Raw genomic sequence first — 23,667 nt, 5'->3', positions numbered from 1 at the left:
AACTATTGCCAAAGAATTTAACTTGAGAACTTGCTGTGGGTTCCCAAGAAATTACCGCTGATCGCTCAGGCTTCCAGCAGTGGTTTACCCTGTGATCAGTTCATCATCGGGGCACCCTTAGGGCAATACCTTTTTTTATTATTAAGTGGACGACCCCTTTAAGTAACAAGTTTCTAAAAGTACAGGATAGCAAATGAGCTGCTGATATTATTCACACAAATGTATGAAACGGTTTCTGGAGCTTCCCGGGATTGGAGGTATGCAAAAAAAAAAAAGTGTAAGGATTTTTTTTATGGATTTAGTGCCAATAAACCCATTGAACAAAACTACAATCAGAACCTGCCGTGCCGCACCTCAGAAAATCATTACAAGATGTGGAAAGATGAAGATGCTTTTCAGAGATCAAATAGAATTATTTAGAGTCCGCCAGAAGCTACTGGAAGATGGAATGATATTTGTTGGAACTGATGTAATGTCGAGAGGAGGGGGATGTGGATCAAGATTCACTGATAGATGGTGAGGGGATTTTCAAACTCACCTGAAAAGATTATCAGCGAGTGACTGTTCTCTGGCTTGCTGCGTTTGCTCCTATAATAAATAACCTTATGTTGTAAATTTATATTTATGCTCCATTATAATGTTATACACAATTATCTTCCCTACAGGATCCCAACAAGGATCTGGTCTCACATACAAGCACATGGCGTGACGCCCGGTACTACAGTATGTAAATCAGTTTATTCGTCTTTGATGCTCCCCAGAAAATAAAGAAATATTTAAAAGCTCCAACTAAAGGACTAATAATAATAATAATGATAATGTGGGAGCAGCAATGTATAAACTTCTGCTTTTTTGATTCCCCTTTTCAGACTTCTTACCTCCATTTCCTGGCGTAACCACTGCTCTATTTCGGAATTCTTCTTCCGGTCATGAGCAATTAAATCAGAGCCTCCAATGATGTGAGGAAAGCTTCCAGCCCCTGGATATGCTATCTGTTAACATGGAGAATAATATTGCATGAAGTATTCATACATAATACAGCCTGTTTATAAAAAATTAAAAATAAATTAAAAAAAAGAAAAATTCGTAACAGAATGAACACCATTTGTGCATAAAATATAAAATTTCAGCCATCTAAAAGGAGTTGTCCTGCTTGCAGACGTGAAACAGTCGAGAAAAACTCATGACACACAGAAACCACGCTGACGAAACACGGACAGTCATATGCATGAAAAAGTGCTATTTTTTGAGGACAGAAATCGGACACGCTCGTGTAAAGAAGACCTTATAGTGTATTTTAATTCGGTATTCTAAACCAAACATCCCCTTTAGGTAAAGGATGCATCTGACTGGCTGCCAAGGACAACAAAACTTTTCTCTCTGCAAATGACCCTTTTATGCCGGATAAGCATCATTGTTTGTAGCTGAGCACTAATTGAGCAAAACCCAAAAAAAAAAAAAGGTACGCTCAGTAGGAAGATTGGTAAATCACATTAGGAGCTGTTCACATCTGCTTGGGGGCTCAGTTAGGGGCCTCCATCGCAGATCCGGGAGACATTACCAGAAACAATAGTGCTGCGCTATAGCTTCCGGTAAAAGGACTGACATCCGCCTGAAAGCCGACGGAACATATTGAAGTCAATGGGTTTACAGCTGAGCGGTAAAGCAACAGTACGGTAGTCACCACATTACCTTTCTGAATTTCTTAAAATTAGCCACATTTTCCTGATTAGCTTTTTTTGTGGCGTGACTGTCTCTTGCTGGTCGACAAACAACTAAAGATCGGAACTCCGACACCAAGACTTTACTTGGAAGCCCATTATAGTTTTCTTGCTTTGGTCCGAAAGGCGTCTAAAACAATAGGCAAAGTTTAAAATGTTGTAGAGGATAAGTAGGCTATTTATTAAAAGCGCATTATATATATATATATATATATATATACACACACACACACACACACACACACACACACACACACACACACACACGTTAGTCAGTGAGTTTGGTGTAACTTTTTAATTAGTTTTTATTAAAAAATGTGTTTTGTTTTTTTTTTAGATACAGTGGTTATGTATTCTGTATACAGAGCAGCTGGATGTAGCGTTAAATCCTGTTCCCGTCAGGTCCGTGGGACTGACGAGTTCAGTGACAGCAGGTCCTGCGTGTCTCCGACAGGCAGGATCAACCTGTTATCCATCACATCTAAGTTCATAACTTAGATGTATTAGAGTACAGGTGGATCCTGCGGGAGCCGTGGACACGGAACTCGTCAGGTCCGCGGGACTGACGGATTCAGGTCATAGCAAAAGATACAGCTGCTCTGTATACAGAATACAGAGCAGCTGTATCTAAAAAAAACAAAAACTAGTTTTTAATAAAAATGAATTATAAAGTTACACCAAACACACTGACTAACATGTATGTGTGTGTGTATATATATATATATGTGTATATATATATATATATATATATATATATATATATATACACACATACATATACATACATATATATATATATATATACATACATATACACACACACACAGTGCCCACCAAAAGTTCCGTAACACCCTCATAACTTTTGAACGGCTCGAGGTAGAGGGTTGAAATTTGGTGGAATTTAATGGGGTCATAAAATCTACCAGTTAGTTAATTTGAAAGCGCTTTTCAATACAAAAACACCGCAATCGATTTTGAGATAGGTTATTTTTTCACTGAGATATTTAACTTTAAAGTTATCATCTTCATTATCGGCTACCGCCGGTGTTAGTATTACCCAAAATGTACCGTGCGGGTAAAATCTTAAGTATGTGGGCGCAGGCGCGTTTGTGTGTGTGTGTGTGTGCTTGCGAATGTCACATCAAGGTGACTTTAAATTACGTATTATTACAATCGGCCTCGGCGATACAAAATGGACCTTGTCTACGATTGTAACATGATTTCATGTGTACACATTTCGGTAGTCGCTTGTGAATTTCAGAGAGCGCTAATTCGGAGAGTAACTTAAATTTTTGTACATTTCTATTGTCATATCACAAAATGCATTTGACCGAAACGGAAAGGATCACTTTATTGATGATGAGAGGGTATGGTGAAATAGTTTGCAGCAACGTTTTTGTATTCAAAAGAGCTTTCAAATGACCCTCTGTGCCATTTAAGATTAAGTTGCCCCTGCCCACCCCACCGCCCCCAAGGGGGTGGGGATGTTTTTTTTGGCGTTAACTGGTAGATTTTATGACCCCATTAAATCCCACCAAATGTCAACCCTCTAACTTCAAAAGTTATGAGGGTGTTCAGGAACTTTCGGTGGGCACTGTACATATATAACTAACTAACTAACTAACTAACTAACTAACTAAATAAATGCCCCTCAAATGTGTACATAGTTTTTAAGTGTTTAAAGGTCCTACTTTAAAAAAGGTGCTTTGCGGGGTACCTAATGTACTATGAAAGGACATTTAAAGCGTACCTATCATTCTAGGTGGATTTTCTATTTGGTCAATTCAGGGGTTTCTTATCGCTGGAGTCCACGGGCAGAGAATCAGCTGACGCTCTGCCTGGGGACTCCACAACTTCTGCCCACGTCACTGTCCATATATGGACAATGACATGGGAAGAGCCGTATTGGAGTCCCGGAGCAGAGCATCAGCAGAGCGTCGGCAGAAGTTGTGGAGTCCCCAGGAAGAGCATCAGCTGATGCTCTGCTCGAGGACTCCAGTGATAGGAAACCCCTGAATTGACCAAATATGGATGTCGGGAGCAGTGCTGGAATCCCAAACAAAGCGGATGCTCTGCTCGGGACTCAAGCAATTGGCAATGTGACAGCCCCTCACGGTCATGTTCACGAACAGAACATGAAGCAAGAGCTCAGTCATGTGTGGCCGTGTCGGAGCGTCATCATTATTAGAAAAGCTCCAGCACTTCCTGAATTATTCACGAGGTTTGAACTGCACCATTTAGAACAGAATTTTAATTAAAGTATATTAGTAAGTTACTTAGTTTCACACAAATATATTATTGCAATGCAATTTTTGGTCCCGGATAACCCCTTTAAAGAGAACCGGTCACTAGGTCATATAAGTTAAACTGGTTAACTGACCTGAATAGTGATGTCTTCCTGATTTCAGCGCTGTTTTTCTTTTTTCCCCTGGACCCTACCCTTACAGAGATATGGCCCACTGTTGTGTTGGCTCCCTATATGCTAATTTGCTGTAATTAGCCAATGGGGTGGAGCTAGCTTCCCTGCCGCTAACCACTCAGCGTGAGGCAGCTTAAGGTTAGTTCACGCCCAGCAACATAGCATATAGGGAGACAACACAACAATGGGCCATATCTCTGGAACGGGGGGATCCAGAAAAACAAACAAAAACACAGCTGGAATCAGGGAGACAGCGCTATTCAGGTGAATTAACCAGTTCAACTTATATGACCTAGTGACAGGTTCTCTTTAACATATAAGTTAAGTACTCGGTTATACATAAAAAAGCTCAAAGAGGCATGGTTATGTAAATATTGGGATCAATGCCATACCTGCATAAAACACTTATCCTTTTGATCCCTTACTCACCTAACCCATCCACCTAAAACGGAGATAACTGCTGGTTCGGGCTTTTCTACCCTCCCCCATCTGCCCATTAGGGGGCACAGAGAAAACCATGACCTGAATATAATAAGAGTTTTGCTGACACTTATAACAGGTTCTCATAAAACAAGATGCCAGAGCATTTCATTACTTTTGTATCTTCATGCTGAGATATAGGTTCCTGTTTAATGTCCGTCTCAGTCTTTATTTTCTGAACGCCCAGTGCTGGCACCTACAGAAAACATAGAAAAACGTAATAGATTGGCAGTGGTAACATAAACTGGATTCTAGGAATAATTACTCAATATTAACTGAAAATTATTAATCCGCTAAAGCAACGACACAAATATTACAGGAATTTAAAGCTGGGCACAAATTTTATTCTCTATTCATACAGAGCCTGTGAAAATGGGCCCAGTCAAAATTACACCCTATTTGTTTGATATTTGATGACCAAGCCAAAAATGTAACGGAAATAAAATAACGAAAAAAAAAAAAAGACCTGGCGATCTATTTAACCCTTCAGTAGCCACAGACACTTGCTGCCTTAGGTCATACTATTTTGCTACTCCATATTAGTTCTCTGTCCCTTCCTTTTAACTATTTTTTTCTTTGCCTCATTTGATAGTGTTTAAGGGCTGGGCACTAGTACCGCCCCGGCAAATCCGCATTATGTCTATATGGTCTTTGCAGGTAAAACTGCTGATTGGGTAGATAGGACACATCCCATACTGTCTCCCAGCAAAGCTCTATGCAGGGAGCTTGTACGGCAGCACACATGGTTCCTAGAGTTCCTATCCCGGACATATAGGCATTGACGCGTTCATGCCTAGCCCCGTACTATCTGTAACGCACGTGCATCCCTGCTCTTCACTCGGCGCATGCGCAGTATGATCTTTCTGCTCGATGTTGTAATCGGCAGTACTGCGCATGCGCAGCGTCCCTGCTCTTTATTCGGTGCATGCGCAGTAATGTATTTCTCTACAAAGGAGGCAGAAAGCAGAAACCGAAAATAAACATTAGATGCAGGTTAGTCTCCTCTACAATACACTGTGACATTCTGGTGACAGACACCCTTTAAAGTCAATGGGTTATGTCGGCAGCAGGTGGTGTCTGTGCTAGTCAAACGGTTGCGTCCAATATTCCCCTGTTCTGCTCCTCTGACGGAGCAGAACGGAATATCCGACGCAGATGTGAACATGTCGGGAGAGCTCGTTGATCGGCGCTCGTTTGCTCCTTTCACACGAAGCAATGCTTGGTTACTTATGGGACCGAGCGAGTGTTACTATGATCGCTCGTCCCCCTACATTTCTATCATATTGGCAGCACTTCTCCGTGTTTACACAGGGAGATGTGCTGCCGACAAAGATAATATTTCATGCTGTATAAAGGATATGATGAGCGAGTGTTTGCTAGTTCATTGACTGTTCGTTGACCTGTTTACACAGGGCAATGATGGGGAGCGAGCGTTCATATATACTTGTTGGTCCATGTAAAAGGGCCTTTACTCTGTATTATAGCATCCAATGCATGGCTCCGTATGAAAACGCTATCGGTAGCGTATTGAAAATTCATACAACACGGATCCCTAATGTGGTTGTGGGCATGGACCCCCAAACACCAAAAGGATTTCAGATATAACAAACATGATCATTATATAAATATACAAGGACATCAAATGATATAAACTATCCAACAATAATAGGCTTGTTCGTGGCTGCAGACACATATAACCCCACAGCAATGTGCTGATGTGAGGATAGCAGCCCCCCTGCATTCTTGGCTTTGGTAAGGGGCAGTGTACTGTACTTTTGGAAACAAATTCTTTTCATTAGGGAACAAATGTAATCATTTTATTTTTGTGCATATGTGTGTGACTGATAAAATGTGACATTCTAACAAAGGCTGACAACACAGTCAGCAGAGAGCGACGATGTGAACACTTTGGTGACACGGCCTCTGATATTACAGATTAATTCAAATGACACAAATGCATTTCCCATTAACATCACATCTACTCCTGAAAAGAAATAAATGTGTACGTCATTCTGTACTGAAATGTTTAACATGCAATAAAAAAAAAGGAGTGAAGTCATGGTTTCCATATGTTGCACTGATGATGACTAAGAAGCCTGGAACAGTTTGATGTTTTTGATTATTTTTTTTTTCCTCGTCATAACAAGGGGGAAAAAAAAAAAGATTTCCCAGAGTCCAGAATGGCAATTTTCCTACATATTCATGGACTTCCTACATATAACCAGACAGCTTCACTGTTTAGGATTTTTGGAAATCTTGGTGACCACCCTAAAGGAGACTGTAATGGCGGCCATTTTCTGTTACTTTTGTAAAGCAAATAGAGGAAATACCTAAATGTTTAAAGTAACAGTCATTATTAATACTCGTTATGTTCACTGACCTGCTTAATAATAATTTGTTTTATGTATAATAGAAATCAATACACGGAAAGACTGATGCAGATTTCTTATTTTTCAATATTACAAAATTAGATGTGTTTTTTTCTATAGCAACGCAGTGAAAATAGAATAAGTCACATTCAGGTTGATGAAGTCTTAGGGTATGTGCACACGAGAACGGTCTTTTACGTCTGAGAACACAGACTGTTTTCAGGTGAAAACAGCTGCCTCGTTTCAGCCGTAAATGCTCCTCCTCGCATTATGCGAGGCGTCTTTGACGCCCGTAATCTTGAGCTGCTCTTCATTCACTTCAATGAAGAACGGCTCAAATTACGTTGCAAAGAAGTGTCCTGCACTTCTTTGCCGAAGCAGTCAATTTACGCGTCGTCGTTTGACAGCTGTCAAACGACGACGCGTAAATGACAGGTCGTCGGCACAAACCTTTCCTGACCATTTTTTGCAGTGTGGCAGGGGCATTATCCTGCTAAAAGAATGTTTAGGTAGGTTATACATGTCAAAGTTACATCCACATGAATGCCAGGACCCAAGGTTTCCTAGCAGAACCTGGCCATCACACTGCCTCCGCCAGCTTGCCTTCTTCCCATAGTGCATTCTAATGCCATCTCTTACCTAGGTAAGCGAAGCACATGCACCTGGTTGTCCTCATGAGATGGTAAAGAAAATATGATTCATCAGGCCAGACCACCTTCTTTCATTGCTCCATGATCTGGGTATGATCCTCCATTGTAGGTGCTTTTGGCGGTGGACAGGGGTCAGAATGGGTCATTCTGACCGGTCTGCGGCTACGCAGCCCATACACAGCAAGCTGTGATGTATTATGTGTTTTGACATCTTTCTATAACCGGCAGCATTAAAGAAGCACTCCACTTTATTTTTTTATTGCACCCTCCATTTGTACATTAGTGTTTCAGTGGGGTGCTGTGTGCAGAAATACTTACCAATCCCCACATCTTGGCGTTCTTCAGGTCCAGCGCCGCTCACATGATCTTCATTCTGACCTGGTCTGGAATCGCTGATTTTCAGTAAACCGGACGTCAGGCTCTCAATGCATTCCTATGGAGCCTCGTTCTCTCTCCCATAGGAATGCATTGAGAACCTGAGTTCCGGTTTATTCCAACGCACAGTGACTCCATACAAGTCAGAGGGAAGATCACGTGGGCGGCGCTTGACCTGAAAAATACAAGATGCGGGTATCGGTAAGTATTTTTGCACACAGCTCCCCACTGAAACACCAAAGTACAAATGGAGGGTGTAATAAAAAAATAAAGTGGAGTGCTTCTTTAACCCCTTAACGACCGCCCACCGTCTTTTGACGTCGGGCGGTGCAGGTACTCAGTCTACAGCGACGCCTTTTGGCGTCGCTGTAGTAGAGTGGGTTTAACGGCAGCCTGGTCAAGTCTGCACTAAAAACCGGCTGTATGTAACAGGTCCGGTTCTTAGTGCAGCCATCAGGACCTGCCGATTTCGTCGTAACAGCATGTGACCGCTATGACAGCCAATCACAGCGGTCACACGCTGTTACTGTGTACAGAGCCGCTGGTAGTGTCTAAATGACAGCTCCTGCTCTAAGAACGAGCTGTTGTTAGCAGCTCTATTCTTAGAGCAGTGATCAGGAGCCAATAGTATTGGTTCCTGATCTTTTTTGTGTTCACTATGATATCCAATCATAGTGATCACTACTGTAAAATAAAAGTAAAACATGTATCTGTTTCTCCTCACTCTGTTCTAGCTGTGGAGAGAAACAGATACAAGTGTGTCAGTGTCCCCTACACAAAATCACTTGTTCCTCACATAGTTTAAAAAAAACAACAACATTTTTTCAGTATTTTATAGTATATAGTATATACATATATATATAAATATATTTACTGTATATACTAAGAATCGTACTATAAACGACTTTCTTTTTAGGGTACGCTGTTAGACGGCGTGTACGCTGTTAGACGGCGTAGGGTTCTGTTCTGGGCTTAGGTTTACAGTTCGTGTTAGGCGTAGATCTACGAGGGTAAAGACAGTGAATTCAATCCACCAGGGTGCCCTCCAAATATTGGTACCACTGGTAAGATTGTGTGGGATTTAATTGGCTCTTTCCTACACAAGGGGTATCATGTATACACGGACAGTATTTATACCAGTGTGCCATTGTTTAGCGCCCTTCATTGTGCCAACACCGGAGCCTGTGGCACAATACGCAGGAATCGCAAAGGTTTCCCACGTCAACTTGTGGATAAAAAACTACCAAAGGGGGAGTCATGCACTTTTCAAATTGAGAAGATGCTGGCTTTAAAATTTCGTGACCGCAAGGACGTCTACATGATCAGCACTGTCCATTCAAGTGCAACAGCAACTATTAGAGAACGTGGGGCCTCTGCAGAGAGACAAAAGCCTGTGTGTGTCATCGGCTATAACAAATTCATGGGTGGGGTAGATTTGTGCGACCAGATGTTACAACCTTATCTGGTTAAAAGGAAAACCAGAACGTGGTATAAGAAAGTGGCAATATACCTCATCCAGGTTGCAATGCACAATGCATTTGTCCTGTACAAAAAATCAGCGGGCAGGGTGACATTCTTTGAATTTCAGGAGAAAGTGATTGAAGATCTCCTATTTCAATCTGCAGACCAGAGAGTAGTCCATAAGTCGGAGGATGTACGCCGACTTGTTGAAAAACATTTTTTACACCCCATCCCTTCAACACCTAACCAAAAATAACCCAAAAAACGGTGTCGGGTCTGCAGCAAACGAGGACAGCGAAGTGAGTCAAGATATTATTGTTCCGCTTGTCCTTCCCACCCTGGTCTATGCATAAGTCCCTGTTTTGAAATCTATCATACCGTCGCACATTACTAATTTTCTTTTGTGAGCTATAAAAGTTAAAATGCAGGATTTATTTCGGATTTTATTTTTCTGTACACCTCTTTTTTTTTTTTTTTTTTAGGGAAGCAGCTTCGCTTTATATTTAGGAGATGCCAAAATTTAGGGTTCTTTTAGAGATTTCTTTTTTTTAATCTCTTTTTTTGGGAGGGAGGGAAATATACTTTTCTAGATTGAGTCATTTTGGGATATAACCCAGTTATATAATGTGGAATAAGGCCCTGAAATTCATTCAAGATAAAATTGTGCCCTGAAAGCTTTTTATTTCCTTTTCCGTTATGACTATGTCCTGCCATAAATAGCTGTTACTCACTGGAGATACGGCATAATTTTTTCTTTTTATTCTGAGGATTTCTAATAAGCGAGCTGTTCCTTATCAATACACTATGGGCTTTATTCGTTTTGTTCGGGTTTTTGGTGGACCTCTTACACCCGACAATACTTCTAGAAATAGCGACAATAATTTGGGGAGTAGTGGTCCTTTACTGTATCTATACATACGGTGTGGGACACTGCCCCTTTATATATTCTACAGGTGATTGGTTGTTTTGTGCACATGGCGGTTCCTACCTTGCCGGGCAGGGGCTTGTTATGGTGTACCGCGTCACTTGGCACATTCGTCCCTTATATAGGGATTGTTGGAGCTAAAGAGACGTTGTATGACCAGTCACTTTGAATAATAAAGTCATTACAGCCCTACAAATTTTCTTTCATCCTGTGAACATGCTCTAGTTTTCCACATAGCTGGATACATTCTTCCTCCTTTTTTTGGGATATATTGCCTTTTTCCGCCAACAGTTTAATAAATTTTCACACCCTAATTTACTATATATCAGAGCGGGTTGATATACATAATTCTATGGACTGACATGATTTCAGGACAGCTGCTTTCTTAGCACGACATAGTCATAGGGTGTAGAAACTGTTAGGGACATCTATTTCTCAATCTAGAAAAGTAGAATCCTCCCATTTTCAAGCAAAATGTGTGTCCTGAAAGCCTCTGGGTGCTCCCTTCCTTTTGGGTCCTGCCGTGTGTCCAGGAAACGCATTAGGGCCACAATGGGGATATTTTTGAACACAGGAGAAACAGGGTGATACATTTTCTGGTGCATTTCCTTATTCTCATGTCCTCTGTACAAGAAATCTGACCTTAAAATTTCACATTTGTGAAAAAAAGTGAAATAAAATTTTCTTTCCACCTGCTTTGCATTACTTCCTGCGAAAACTGTGGGGTCAAAATACTTAGTACACACCTAGATGAATACCTTAGTTTTCAAAATGGGGTCATTTATTGGGAGTTTCTATCTTTTTGGCAGCTCAGTGCCTCTATAAATGTGTAATGGGACCTGAAACATTTTCAAGCAAAACGTGTGTCCTGAAAGTCTTCGGGTGCTCCCTCCCTTTCGGGCCCTGCCGTGTGTCCAGGCAACGCATTAGGGCCACAATGGGGGCATTTTTGAAAACAGGAGAAACAGGGTGATAGATTTTGGGGGGTGTTTCTTCATTCTCATGGTCACTTTACAAAGAAATCGGTCTTCAAAGTGATACTTTTATATAAAAAGTGTTTTGTTTTTTTATTTCACCTGCTATGCATTAAATTTAGCAAAAAACTGTGGGGTCAAAATACTCAGTACACCCCTAGATAAATACCTTAAGGGGTCTAGTTTTCTAAATGGGGTCGTTTATGGGGAGTTTCTTTCGTTCTGGTAGTTCAAAACCTCTCCAAATGTACAGTGGGGCCTAAAACATTTTCAAGCAAAATATGAGACCTGAATGCCTCCGGGTGTTCCCTTCCTTTCGGGCCCTGCCATGTGTCCAGGCAACGCATTAGGGTCACAATGGGGGCATTTTTGAAAACAGGAGAAACAGGGTGATAGATTTTGGGGTGTGTTTCTTCATTCTCATGGTCACTTTACAAAGAAATCGGTCTTCAAAGTGATACTTTTATATAAAAAGTGTTGTTTTTTTTTTTTCACCTGCTATGCATTAAATTTAGCAAAAAACTGTGGGGTCAAAATACTTACAACACCCCTTAATAAATACCTTAAGGGGTGTAGTTTTCAAAATTGTGTCACTTGTGGGGGTTTCCACCATTCTGACACCTATGAGCCTCTGAAAACCTGGCTTGGTGCAGGAAAACAAAATGTACTTCAAAATGTATAAAATTATTACTAAAATTGTAAGTCTTCTAAATTGCTCAAAAAAATATTATTTTTTTTTTCAAAAGTGCTGCCAAAATAGAGTAAAGCGATGGAAATATATATTTAATAAAAAAATTGTACAGTATGTATGTACATATGTCACATATTGCAGTTAAAAATAGGGAAAAATGATAATTTTTACAAAATTTCTTCCATTTTTCTATTTTTTAATTAATTTCCGCAAATCGTATCAGTCTACTTTTACCACTAAAATAAAGTACAACATGTGACGAAAAAACAATGTCAGAATTACTTGGATATTCAAAACTTTCGCTGAGTTATTCTCTGATAAAGTCAGACATACCAGATTTAACAAATCTGGCTTGGTCATTAAGGTCTTTTCAGGCCCGGTCATTAAGGGGTTAAGCTTTTTCAGCAATTTGTGCCACTCGACTGTGGGATAAGATCAGCCTACCTAGCCTTCCCTCCCTGCGCATATCAATGTGCTTTGGGCGATCATGACTCTGTCGTCAGCTGTCCTTTCTTAGACCACTTTGGGCCCAGTCATCTAGCTATAACAATTTAGACCATGTAAAAGTCGCCCAGATCTTTACACTTGCCCATTTTTCCTGCCTACAACACATCAACTTCAAGAATGGACTGCCTAATAGATCTAACCCCTTTACAGATGCCATTTTCAGGACATAATCAATGTTATTCGCTTCACCTGTCAATGGTTGTAATGTTACGGCTGATCGGTGTATATACTTAAAGGAACAGTGTCATCACATAAAAAAATTTCATATGTTCAAGATGTTAGTGCTTTATTAAAAACGTTTATATTTATTTGTGTGTTTGTGTTTTACTTTTTCTTATTTTTACACTTTTTCTTCCCTATGGGGGCTGCCATTTTTTGTTCCATTTCTGTGTGTGTCGATTAACGACACATACAGACATGGAATACGGCAGCCACAGTCCCATAGGGACTGCGAACGGCTCCCGTCCCATTCACTTGTGTGTACGGCGTCTGTGTGGGAACTGCGCATGCGCCGCTCCCACACAGTCCAATTTGAAATTGGCGCCGTCCGGCGCCATTTTCCTGTGGACCGGAAGTCGCGGCCGGACAGTAATATTACTACTTCCGGTCGCGGCTTCCGGACTTGTGCACTTGGACCAGCGGCAGCAGACGGAGCGGACGGGCCGGAGGGAGTCGCGGCGGCAGGAGCAGGTAAGAGATTTCAATGTATGTTTGTGTTTGTGTGTGTTTACTACTGTATGTAAACCTACTACACTGTGTGTTAGCTCAAAAAATGGCGACACACAGTGTAGGAGGTTACACCGTTCAAACCCCTCGTTTATCCCGGCACTAGCCAGGATAAAGGAGGGGGGGATGCTGAGAGCTCACTAGAGCGAGGGCTTTTTACCCAATTTTTCAGCAGAAAAGCTATGTGGTTGCTTTACCACATATTTTTGGGAATGGCTCCATCTAGTGACCAGAAATGGTAAATACTATAAATTTGAATCCAATTTATAATATTTCCTGACTCGTGAAAAAAATAAAAAAAATTTGAACAATGTTTAAATCACCCACACACTAAATGTTTAATTTAAAAAAAAAAAACATGTTTTTCTGGCAACACATTGCCTTTAAGGCTGGGTTCACACAGTGCGGGCAAAATGTTTTTTTTTGCCATGACCATGGCAATGCGTGTCACGGCAAAAAAAAGCAGTTTGACCGCACTGTGTCCCTAAGTGTTTCTATTATATCACCTCTATCCCATTTCTCTTCTAAGCTGTACATGTTTAACCCCTTAACGACCGGCATATAGTGTTTCTACGTCGGCCGTTAGGGGTAGTTCTTCTGAAGAAGGTTTTCCTGCATCGGGCGGGGCTCTCCTGAAGCCCGGGCTGTTGCTAACAGCCTCGGGATTCAGGGCATCGATCGGAGACAACTAGCAGTGGTTTCCGATCAGGTTTAACCCCTCAGACGCGGCGCTCAATAGCGACCGACGCATCTGAGTGGTTTTAGAGGGAGGGGGCTCCCTCTTTCACCCCACCGGCATCCCGCAATGCAATCGTGGGGTGCGGATGGTTTCTATGGCAGCCTGGGGGCCTAACAAAGGCCCCCAGGTCTGCCTTTAGTGATTGCCTGTTAGGCCATGCCAGAGGCATGACCTAACAGATGTCTGTCGGTTTTATACGGACAGGCATAATACACTGCAATACAGTGTATTATAAAAGCGATCAATAGATCGCACAGTAAAGTCCCCTAGAGCGACTAAAAAAAGTTAACAAAAAGGTTAATGAAGTTCGTAATAAATAAATAAAGAAATAAAAGTCCCAAGTAAAAAAAATTACAAAAAACACACTTTTTCCCCTTACGAAATACTTTAATATGAAAAAAAGGTGAAAAGTTACACATATTTGGTATCGTCGTGTCCGTAACGAACCCAACTATAAAACAATTTCATTATTGAACCCACACGGTGAACGCCTTCAAAAAATGTGATAAATAGTGATCAAAAAGCCGCATGTACTCCAAAATGGTACAAATAAAAATTAAGTCTCCCGCAAAAAAAAGGGTCTCATACAGCTGTCAGTAGAAAACTAAAAAAGTTATGGCTCTTAAAACATGGCGACACAAAAACAAATAATTTAGAAAAAAATAAGTGTTTTTACGGTGTAAAAGTAGTAATACATAAAAAAACATTATAAATTTGGTATTGCCTCGCTGAATAAAGTTATTATGGTATTTAAACCACATGGTAAACGGCGTAGATTTAAGACACAAAAAAGTGGCAAAATTTCTCGTTGTTTTCCTATTAAATTAATAAAAGTTAATCAATAAATTATAAGTACCCCAAAATGGTGCTATTAAAAAATACAACTTGTCCCGCAAAAAACAAGTCCTCATACAGCTATGTCCACGAAAAACTAAAAAAAAAGTTATAGCCCTTTGAATGCGATGATGGAAAAACTTAAAAAAATGTCTTGGTTATTAAGGTTTACAATATCTACGGCATTAAGGGGTTAAAACTTTACCCCCTGACAGTCACATTAAGATTGAAATACACTTCTAAAAATTTAACTTTTTTTCTTTTTATTGTATATTTTAACCTCTTATGGACTTAACTAATTTAAGGACCAGTAGAAAAAAAAAACAAAAAAAATTATTTACCCCTCCGTGTTCAATTATTTTTTCTTCAATGTTGCTATTTGAGACCTTGTTTTTTGTGGGACCAGTTGTTTTCTATATGAACCATTTTGGGACACATGTAATGTATTGAATAACTTTTATTAATGCCACAGTTTACGCTAAAATCAGGCATGAACTGCTTTGTTAACTTGGGCCATTGTGACGATTAACAAAGAACTGACTGGCTGAGACTAAGGCCTCATTTACACGAGCGTAATATACGCGCGTGCGACGCGCGTGCTTTTCACGCGTGTCGTACGCACCTATATTACTCTATGGGGCAGTGCAGACGATGCGTGAATTTTGCGCAGCGCGAGTGCGTTGCGTAAAACTCACGACATGTTCTATAATCGTGCGTTTTTCGTGCATCACGCACCCATTGAAGTCAATGGGTGCGTGAAAACCACGAAGGTCGCACGGAAGCACTTCCGTGCGAACTGCGTGATTCGCGCAAGAGCTGTCAAACTGAATGTAAACAGAAAAGCACCACGTGCTTTTCGGTTTACAAACATCCGAACGGAGTGTCTTAGACATGAGCGAACCGAACTTTACCGGGTTCGGCCGAACTCGTTTTGACCGAACCCGGCAGGAGACAGTCACTGTGCAGGGTGCTGAATGAGTTAAACTGGTTCAGCACCCTGGACAGTGACTTCCGATTCCAATATACGTGAACGTGTAAAAAAAAAAAAAAGTTCTGACTTACCGATAACTCCCGGCTTCTTCCTCCAGTCTGACCACCCGGGATGACAATTCAGTCCAAGTGACAGCTGCAGCCAATCACAAGCCAAGCACAGGCTGCAGCGGTCACATGGACTGCCGCGTCATCCAGGGAGGTGGGGCCAGATGTCAAGAGAGGCGCGTCACCAAGGACGCGTCACCAAGGCAACGGCCGGGAAGTTCTCGGTAACTACGAACCTCTTTTGTTTTAAACAGGTTACTCGATATGGTGATCGGAATGCACTGTCGAGGGTGCTGAAAGAGTTACTGCTGATCAGTTAACTCTTTCAGCACCATGGACAGTGACTGACGTCGACTAGCCTCATCTCTATGATGGCGGCTGCGCGAAAATCACGCAGCCGCGCATCATACACGGATGACACACGGAGCTGTCAAGTGCCTTTTGCGCACGCAAAACGCTGCGTTTTTTGCGCGCGCAAAACGCACACGCTCGTGTAAATGAGGCCTAAAGCACACGGTCATACGCATCAGCCTTTAAAATCCTATTAGACAGGCAGATATTCTTTCATGAACGAGTGACGAGTCATGATTTAGCGAGTCATTTCCTTTTGAAAAACGGACTATTACATGTGACATTAATTGCTCGCTTTTCGCTGTTCCGACATTACAGAGACCGTTGCGCTTTAACCCACACCTCATCTCTGAACAACAATGACTCGAAAATTTTTGATTAGTGGATGGGATGTGGTGCTGGCGGCGACAAACGATAATCTCAGGTAGACGTAGCCGATCCATGAAAACCCAATGATTTATCGTTCGATCCCTGCATGCTATTACACGTGGTTATTTGAACGATTACACAAAAATTTGTACGATAAACATTTTGTCTAATAAGCCCTTAATTAAAGGTTTCGTCCACTTCCAAGCCAAGTGTGTTTGGACAGTTGAGCATCAGTCTGCCGTTCCCTGCAATGACCAGGTCTGCCCAAAATCCTTGACCGCGTACCATAAAATTCTGGTTGTGAAACACTGCGGCAACCACTTCCATTATCAATGACCCCCACCTCTATGACAATCATATGCTTTAATAGAGTGATGAACAACCCCTTTAAATCAGAGCAAGACTCACTGTGGTTCTCGCTCTTCTATCCGGGGTTTCCAAGTCTTCAGTGGTTTCCACTCGAGGCCTTTTCACCTGGCTGACATTGATTTTAGTGTTGTTTTTATCTTTCATCTCGTCACCACATTCTTCCTCAATTTCTATGTCGGACTCCTCCACTACCTCCTCAGGCTCCTTCCTCTTCTTCATGAATGAGTCTTTTGGTTGACTGGTTATTGATGTGTCCATATTATCCCGACCACATGAGCTACCAAGTCTGTCAATAGATAAAACAACTGGCTCTGTTTGCAGATCAGTATCCGGAGTATAAACGGAACCTATATCTGCATTTTTCTGTATTGGCACAATTTCCTTTACTGGGTCTGAACACCGAGAAGTCACTTTCCCCATTCTTGACAATTTAGCAGCAGAGGATTCACTTTCTTCTTCATTTCTGTCTCTTTAAAAAAGCAAAGAAATCTCATTAAAAAAAACTATAGGCTGCATTGATTTCTTTTATGTGCGTATAAACATCCTGCAAACTCGTTTCTGTCCCATCTGCAACGACTGTATAAATATTGACTTAAACTTTCATTATAACAAATATATCACAGATTTGTGGCATAATCACAATGTGTATACAGTATAAACATGAATTCATTAAAGGTTATTCTAGGCTTTTGCAAATATTTCTACTTAAAATGCATTGGCTTTTCTACAGACCCTCATTGATCTTTCCAAGATGTCTGCCAATGTTTATGCAAAATCACTGTATAACTAAGCAGATTCCAGTCACTGATTTGTGACATTGATGGGAGATGTAATTGTGGATCTGTCAGCTTGATATATTGCCCTATGGAAGTGCAGCATATTACAGCTACAAGTCCATACTTCTATTATCCAAAACGGCACAAAAATGTTTTGTGCCATTTGGCTAATAGGAGCAATAAAAGAATGAGTCTGCTCCCCCGCCCTCTCCTCAGTGACTGACTGAAAGCACATACAGCTGCCTGTCAGTCACCACGGAGAGGGGAGGGGGGTAACTACCTACCGTTTCTTGGACATGGGCTGGAAATAATTCTGCATTTTATTTGAGGACATTTTCTGTGATGCTCTCTGTCTATTTGAGGCAGGAGTTTGCGGTAGCGGCCGTGGTCTTTCTTCTGACGGTTGAAGCTGTTCGTGAAATAGAGCGGTTCTGCAGTCATCACTGACACCAGCTTCCTGATCCTTCCTTGGATTGGGTTTATTGCTTGTACTGTTGCTTTTGGGTGTCTCTTTAACTTCGCGAACACCGCTGACGTCCATCCTAAACCGTGAGATAACAAATTATCGCTTATCTTATTCTAAACAAACTTTTTTACTTATGGGATGTCACGCATCTCTGCCATGTAAGTGTAACTGTATCTAGAAAAGTTAGTACCTACCGGTTATCCGTATTGTCTTGTGGCTCCGTGTTTGCCACATACGCTGTGGCATTGAACGTGGCTGGAGGTAACACAGTCTCATCAACAGCCATGCTGCAAGACTGGATAGATCCCATATTATGTCTGCCATTCTTTTCTAAACAGAGGAAATATATAAATAAATCCCTCCGAGCTTTTTTTAAAAATGAACACTAATGCAAAACTTCAGTGTTAGTACAGGCTGGTCCCTGGCATAAGGCTTTCTGGTGGCTGAATATTCATAGGAACTACGTCTAGCTGTTATTACGGAGGAAGGGTCACATGGCAGTACATTCAAATGTAGTATTACATGCCAGCCATTCAAATGGTCGACCATGTAATACATTGAAAGTCTGGGTCCACCTGAGCTGGAGCCGCACTTTGCTAGCAGATCCCCAATCTGGCTCCTAGGAAAGGGGAGAGCAGGGGACCCATCTATGTTATTAATTTGTCCTAGTACTGCATATTGACAGAGATTGCCTTTTGCTTTGGAGGAGACTAATTATTACCATTACATACAAAATATTTGTGCCTTCTATAGTAAAAGTGTTAATAAATATACAATTTCTACTTCCAAAATCCAAAAAACTTTCAGAATATGTAAGAGAGGTTTAATATAAAAATCATTCAAGTTCTTACTTTATTTGGAATATATTCTTTAGCTTCGACTTCAGCATAAAGAGTTCAGTTTATGACAAAAAAATAACTTATTGTACATAATTATATGTTAAATTAACTAAAGGAGACCTAGCAGAAAATGTTTATATGTAACAATCTATAAAAGTACATTAAAAATGTAAGAACAATACTTTGCCGAGTTACCAGAGTTTGATGTTAGCTGTGCGTAAAGCCTTCATCTGCTCTACTACTATGTTCTTATGACAACACTTCTTGTCATAGGGACACTGATGGTATTCAAGTCACTATCCACATCATGAGCACACTTCCATAAATATAATTAACCTTATTCATGCCAGTTTAGTACACAATTATGTGGATGGTCATTTGTGTCCATACAACGTCTCTATGACAAGAGCATAGACAGGATTGGTTATCATAGGGACACAGGAGAAGAGATGCATACATCAGGCCTCTAATTTGAAGCACAGATAACCTGGCAAACAAGTCAACTTTTAAACTTCCAACTTTACATTAAAGGGTCTATCATATTACACTTCTGGTAGTGCACCTTTAAACATAGACGTTGATTCTTCACATTAGCCAAAACTCTGTACAAGTTATTGGCCTGACCGTTCAGGTTTTTTCCTGCAGAAAATAAATGAAGTGCTGCCATACCAGTCTTATTTCTATTCGCGGAGCCTTGCAGGGGATTGCAATATATTTCTGTTGACATGTAGATAACGGCTAAACCAATTTCAGCTTCAGGAACCGTTCTCATGCCCTTACTGTAAAGCAAGATTTAGGTTTAGTTTATCCCGTGACACAAAACAAAACTAGCGGTTATATACACACACAGGTCGCAAAGGATCATTTCAAAGTATCTGGTAAATCATAATGAAAATCAAGCAAGTTACACAGAAAATATAACAAACAGGGAACACTGTGACACCTGACAATGTGCTGCTAACAGCAATGCAAGAAGTGAGACTGCGACCAGAGGAAACGTACAGGTAATTTGCTGCACCAGACTGCGGTCTACTATCGGAGGGCAGCAAAGGGGGAGACACTGAGCTCTGGGATAGATCGTTTGGGATGACTTTATTTAAAAAGAAGTTTCGATGCTGCCGGGACTCCTAGAGAAAGACTTAAAGTCACGTTTCCACACATAGTAACTGACAGCTTTCTTGTAGGATTTTGTATATGTTGAGAGATGTCAATCTTTGTGTGGAGGACGGGGAGGAAGGACTCACAGGCTTTATCAAAGGACTAATTCACACGACCCTGTCGTCAGTATTTCCAGGACCGTACACAGTGCAGGGAGGAACGCTACTAGAATCATTAGTTATGTACGATGCCAGGAGTCCCTGCGGGAAAACTGTCCTGTACTGTAATCATGTTTTCAGTACGGGACAGTAGTTCCGCGGGAAGGCAGGGACACCTAGCGTCATACATAACTATGATGCTAGGAGCCCGGCTCCCTGCAGTGTGTTCAGTCTGTGAAATGCAGCCGACATGCGGACCGTATATAATGGACCGAACACAGGACGTGTAAATTAGGCCTAAGGGCAGATACAGACGGACGTTGCGTTTTTGCGCGCGCAAACAACGCAGCGTTTTGCGCGCGCAAAAACCATTTGACAGCTGCGTGTGTCATCCGTGTATGATGCGCGGCTGCGTGATTTTCGCGCAGCCGCCATCGTAGAGATGAGGCTAGTCGACGGCCGTCACTGTCCAAGGTGCTGAAAGAGCTAACTAATCGGCAGTAACTCTTTCAGCACCCTCGACAGTGAATGCCGAACACAATATACAGCAACCTGTTAAAAAAAAAGAAAAAGTTCGTACTTACCGAGATCTGCCCTCCCGGCCGTTGCCTTGGTGATGCGTCCTTGGTGACGCGCCTCTCTTGACATCGGGCCCCACCTTCCTGGATGACGCGGTAGTCCATGTGATCGCTGCAGCCTGTGCTTGGCCTGTGATTGGCTGCAGCTGTCACTTGGACTGAATTGTCATCCCGGGAGGTCAGACTGGAGGAAGAAGCCGGGAGTTATCGGTAAGTCAGAACTTCGTTTTTTTTTTACAGGTTCATGTTTATTGGGATCGGTAGTCACTGTCCATGGTGCTGAAACAGTTTAACTCTTTCAGCACCCTGGACAGTGACTATGTCCTGACGTCGCGTACCGGACATTTTTTTGCCGGGTTCGGCCAAAACGAGTTCGGCCGAACCCGGTGAAGTTCGGTTCGCTTGTCCGGGTTCGCTCATCTCAAAGACACTCCGTTTGGATGTTCGGAAACAGAAAAGCACGTGGTGCTTTTCTGTTTACATTCATACTTTTGACAGCTGGTGCGCTGTTTCAGTCGGTTCGCACGGAAGTGCTTCCGTGCAACCTGCGTGGTTTTCACGCACCCATTGACTTCAATGGGTGCGTGATGCGCGAAATACGCAGAGTTATTGAACCTGTCGCGTTTTGTACGCAGCGAACAAACGCTGCGCAAAAAGCACGGACTGTCTGTACTGCCCCATAGACTTGTATTGGTCGATGCGTGGCGCGTGAAAACCACGCGGCCCGCACGGACCGAATACACGCTCGTGTGAATCCCCCCTAAGAGTCCTGGCAGAATTTAGCAGATAGGGGAGCATAGGAGACCTGACAAAGGGGGTTTAAGTGTATAACCGAACAAATACAAGTACAAGAAATGCTATCCCAGTAATAAAACGGTTGTCCAGTTTTAGAAAAGCAGCATCACACGTCTTCCAAAAACAGCACCACACATGTCATATTGCAGCTTAGTTCCATTCACTTCAGTGGACGGAGCTGCAATAATACATACAACCCATGGAAAAAATAAGCCTTTTATTTTTTCCTCCTGCACAACCCCTTAAGGGTTGAGGGAATGGATTAGCATCCATTGACCTTAGTGGCACGGGCTCTCACAGTAGTTTAACCAATACTGGTGAAATAATGGCAGATGTCCTGGGAAAAAACAACAATAAAGGAATTTAAATGAACTTGGTTTAAACAGCCGAGCGGCCGCGCAGCTTCCATACTCGCCCCACTCAGCTGACGGCCGGGATGAAAGCAGCGCAGCCCGATCAGTGGAGGAGGAACGTCTTTCCTCTACCGCAGTAGCATGTGAGGGTGCTTTGAATTCCAAAGGACGCTAGGTGATACTGTAGAAGAGGAGAGACATTCCTCCTCCACTGAGTGACTAACCACCGTCACCAATTGAATAAAAGAGGGAGGAAGCCAGGAGGGATGGATGTGTATTTGCATTACTTCTTTTTTGCTGCAGTTTTTGTAATGTCTTTTTTTTTTTTTTAAATGGTCGAGTTTAGCCAAAATTACAAATATCACGTCAAAAACCATAAACTAGACACTACTCATGTAAGTCTGGGTTAATGCATCGCAGTTAAAATGTGTGCGATTTTGTGAAAATCACCTCAAAACTGTGTGGCTTTCCTGCAGTTCGCAGCAAAAACTGCACTTATATCACTATGTGTGAGCCCTGCCTTAATATATAGAAACGATGCCCTGATCGCCCGAACAGAGGAGTGGTCACGTTATTGCTTTAGGCACATTTGAGTTACTTATGTAAGGTACACAAGGGGTTACTTACTATTATATTGTGAGGCACATAGGGTTAATTTAGTAACCCCATGTGCCTCACATTAATATTAAGTAACCCCATGTACCTGCCATTGGGAACCCCATGAGCACCGTGTTAACCCTTTGCGTCTCACATTATTAACACTTATGTAAGGCACATTGGGTTACTTACTATTCATGTGAGACACAGATGGTTACCAGTGGGGGTGCCCATATACATTGTGGCCGAGCCATTGTAATTGCTGTATGGTTTTGCAGCAAGTACAGAAAAACCCTGTGCTTCCTTAAGTACTTGCCACAAAACCGTGGCAATTCACGGTAAACCGTATTAAGTTACCGCAGCTCAGCCTCATCATGTATGGGCACCCTTAAGATATCTTTACTGTTGGTGTTCAGCTCGAACCTTCACGGCAAACCCAGGTACAGCAAGTGGACATTTACTGCGTACCCCTGGCATAGATCATAAAAAATTAACAATGTTTGCCATTTAAATGCCAACCAAGGACAACCTAAAATACTGAAAGGTCCCCCTTATTACGAAGGACTACATTTTACTGCAATGTTTTAGAGGAAACAAAGTCCCAAATAGAGCCGGGAATGGAGAGAAGGGCCTACTGGGCGGCTCCCTTCTGGCTTCTCCCCACACGGCTCAATTGACAGGTCTCTCCTTATTTGCGGATGGGAGAGATCTGATAATCAAGCCGACACAGAAGTAGCCACAGGGGAGCCACCACAGAGTTTCAGAAAAAAAACATAGTTAAAAAAATACGATCCAGTGAAGAGTTATGACATTTATTGACGTAGCACGGCACCACCTGTTGTTCATAGTGTATAAAAATGTGCACGTTCCTCTAATGAGCGGAGTTCTGGCGTACACGCGTGCACTCTCCCCACAGCTAGTTCTCTGCGTAGTGATACTTTATTCACCACAGAGCAGCCAACATACAGTATATATAGCTTTCTGCCCTGCTTGTCAGGAAAGGAGCAGA

General features: G+C 41.9%; 1 protein-coding gene across 2 annotated transcripts in view; it reads right to left on the bottom strand.

Moving 5' to 3' along the window:
* NBN (nibrin) overlaps window positions 1–23,667 on the bottom strand; it is a 64,366-nt gene that overhangs the window by 14,266 nt on the left and 26,433 nt on the right. For both annotated transcript variants that reach the window (XM_075826023.1, XM_075826024.1), the window contains exons 8-15: window positions 19,749–19,858; window positions 18,435–18,570; window positions 18,059–18,316; window positions 17,038–17,467; window positions 4,736–4,816; window positions 1,693–1,851; window positions 879–992; window positions 539–588 (exon numbers count right to left, since the gene is read on the bottom strand). In XM_075826023.1, the coding sequence (XP_075682138.1) occupies window positions 539–588; window positions 879–992; window positions 1,693–1,851; window positions 4,736–4,816; window positions 17,038–17,467; window positions 18,059–18,316; window positions 18,435–18,570; window positions 19,749–19,858 (1,338 nt within the window). The remainder of the gene's footprint in view (window positions 1–538; window positions 589–878; window positions 993–1,692; window positions 1,852–4,735; window positions 4,817–17,037; window positions 17,468–18,058; window positions 18,317–18,434; window positions 18,571–19,748; window positions 19,859–23,667) is intronic.

This window comes from Rhinoderma darwinii, chromosome 5 (genome assembly GCF_050947455.1).
Source record: "Rhinoderma darwinii isolate aRhiDar2 chromosome 5, aRhiDar2.hap1, whole genome shotgun sequence".
NCBI classification, from domain to species: domain Eukaryota; kingdom Metazoa; phylum Chordata; class Amphibia; order Anura; family Rhinodermatidae; genus Rhinoderma; species Rhinoderma darwinii.
The sequence above is the reverse complement of the archived record's forward strand: the minus strand, read 5'-3'. Positions and strand labels throughout refer to the sequence as shown.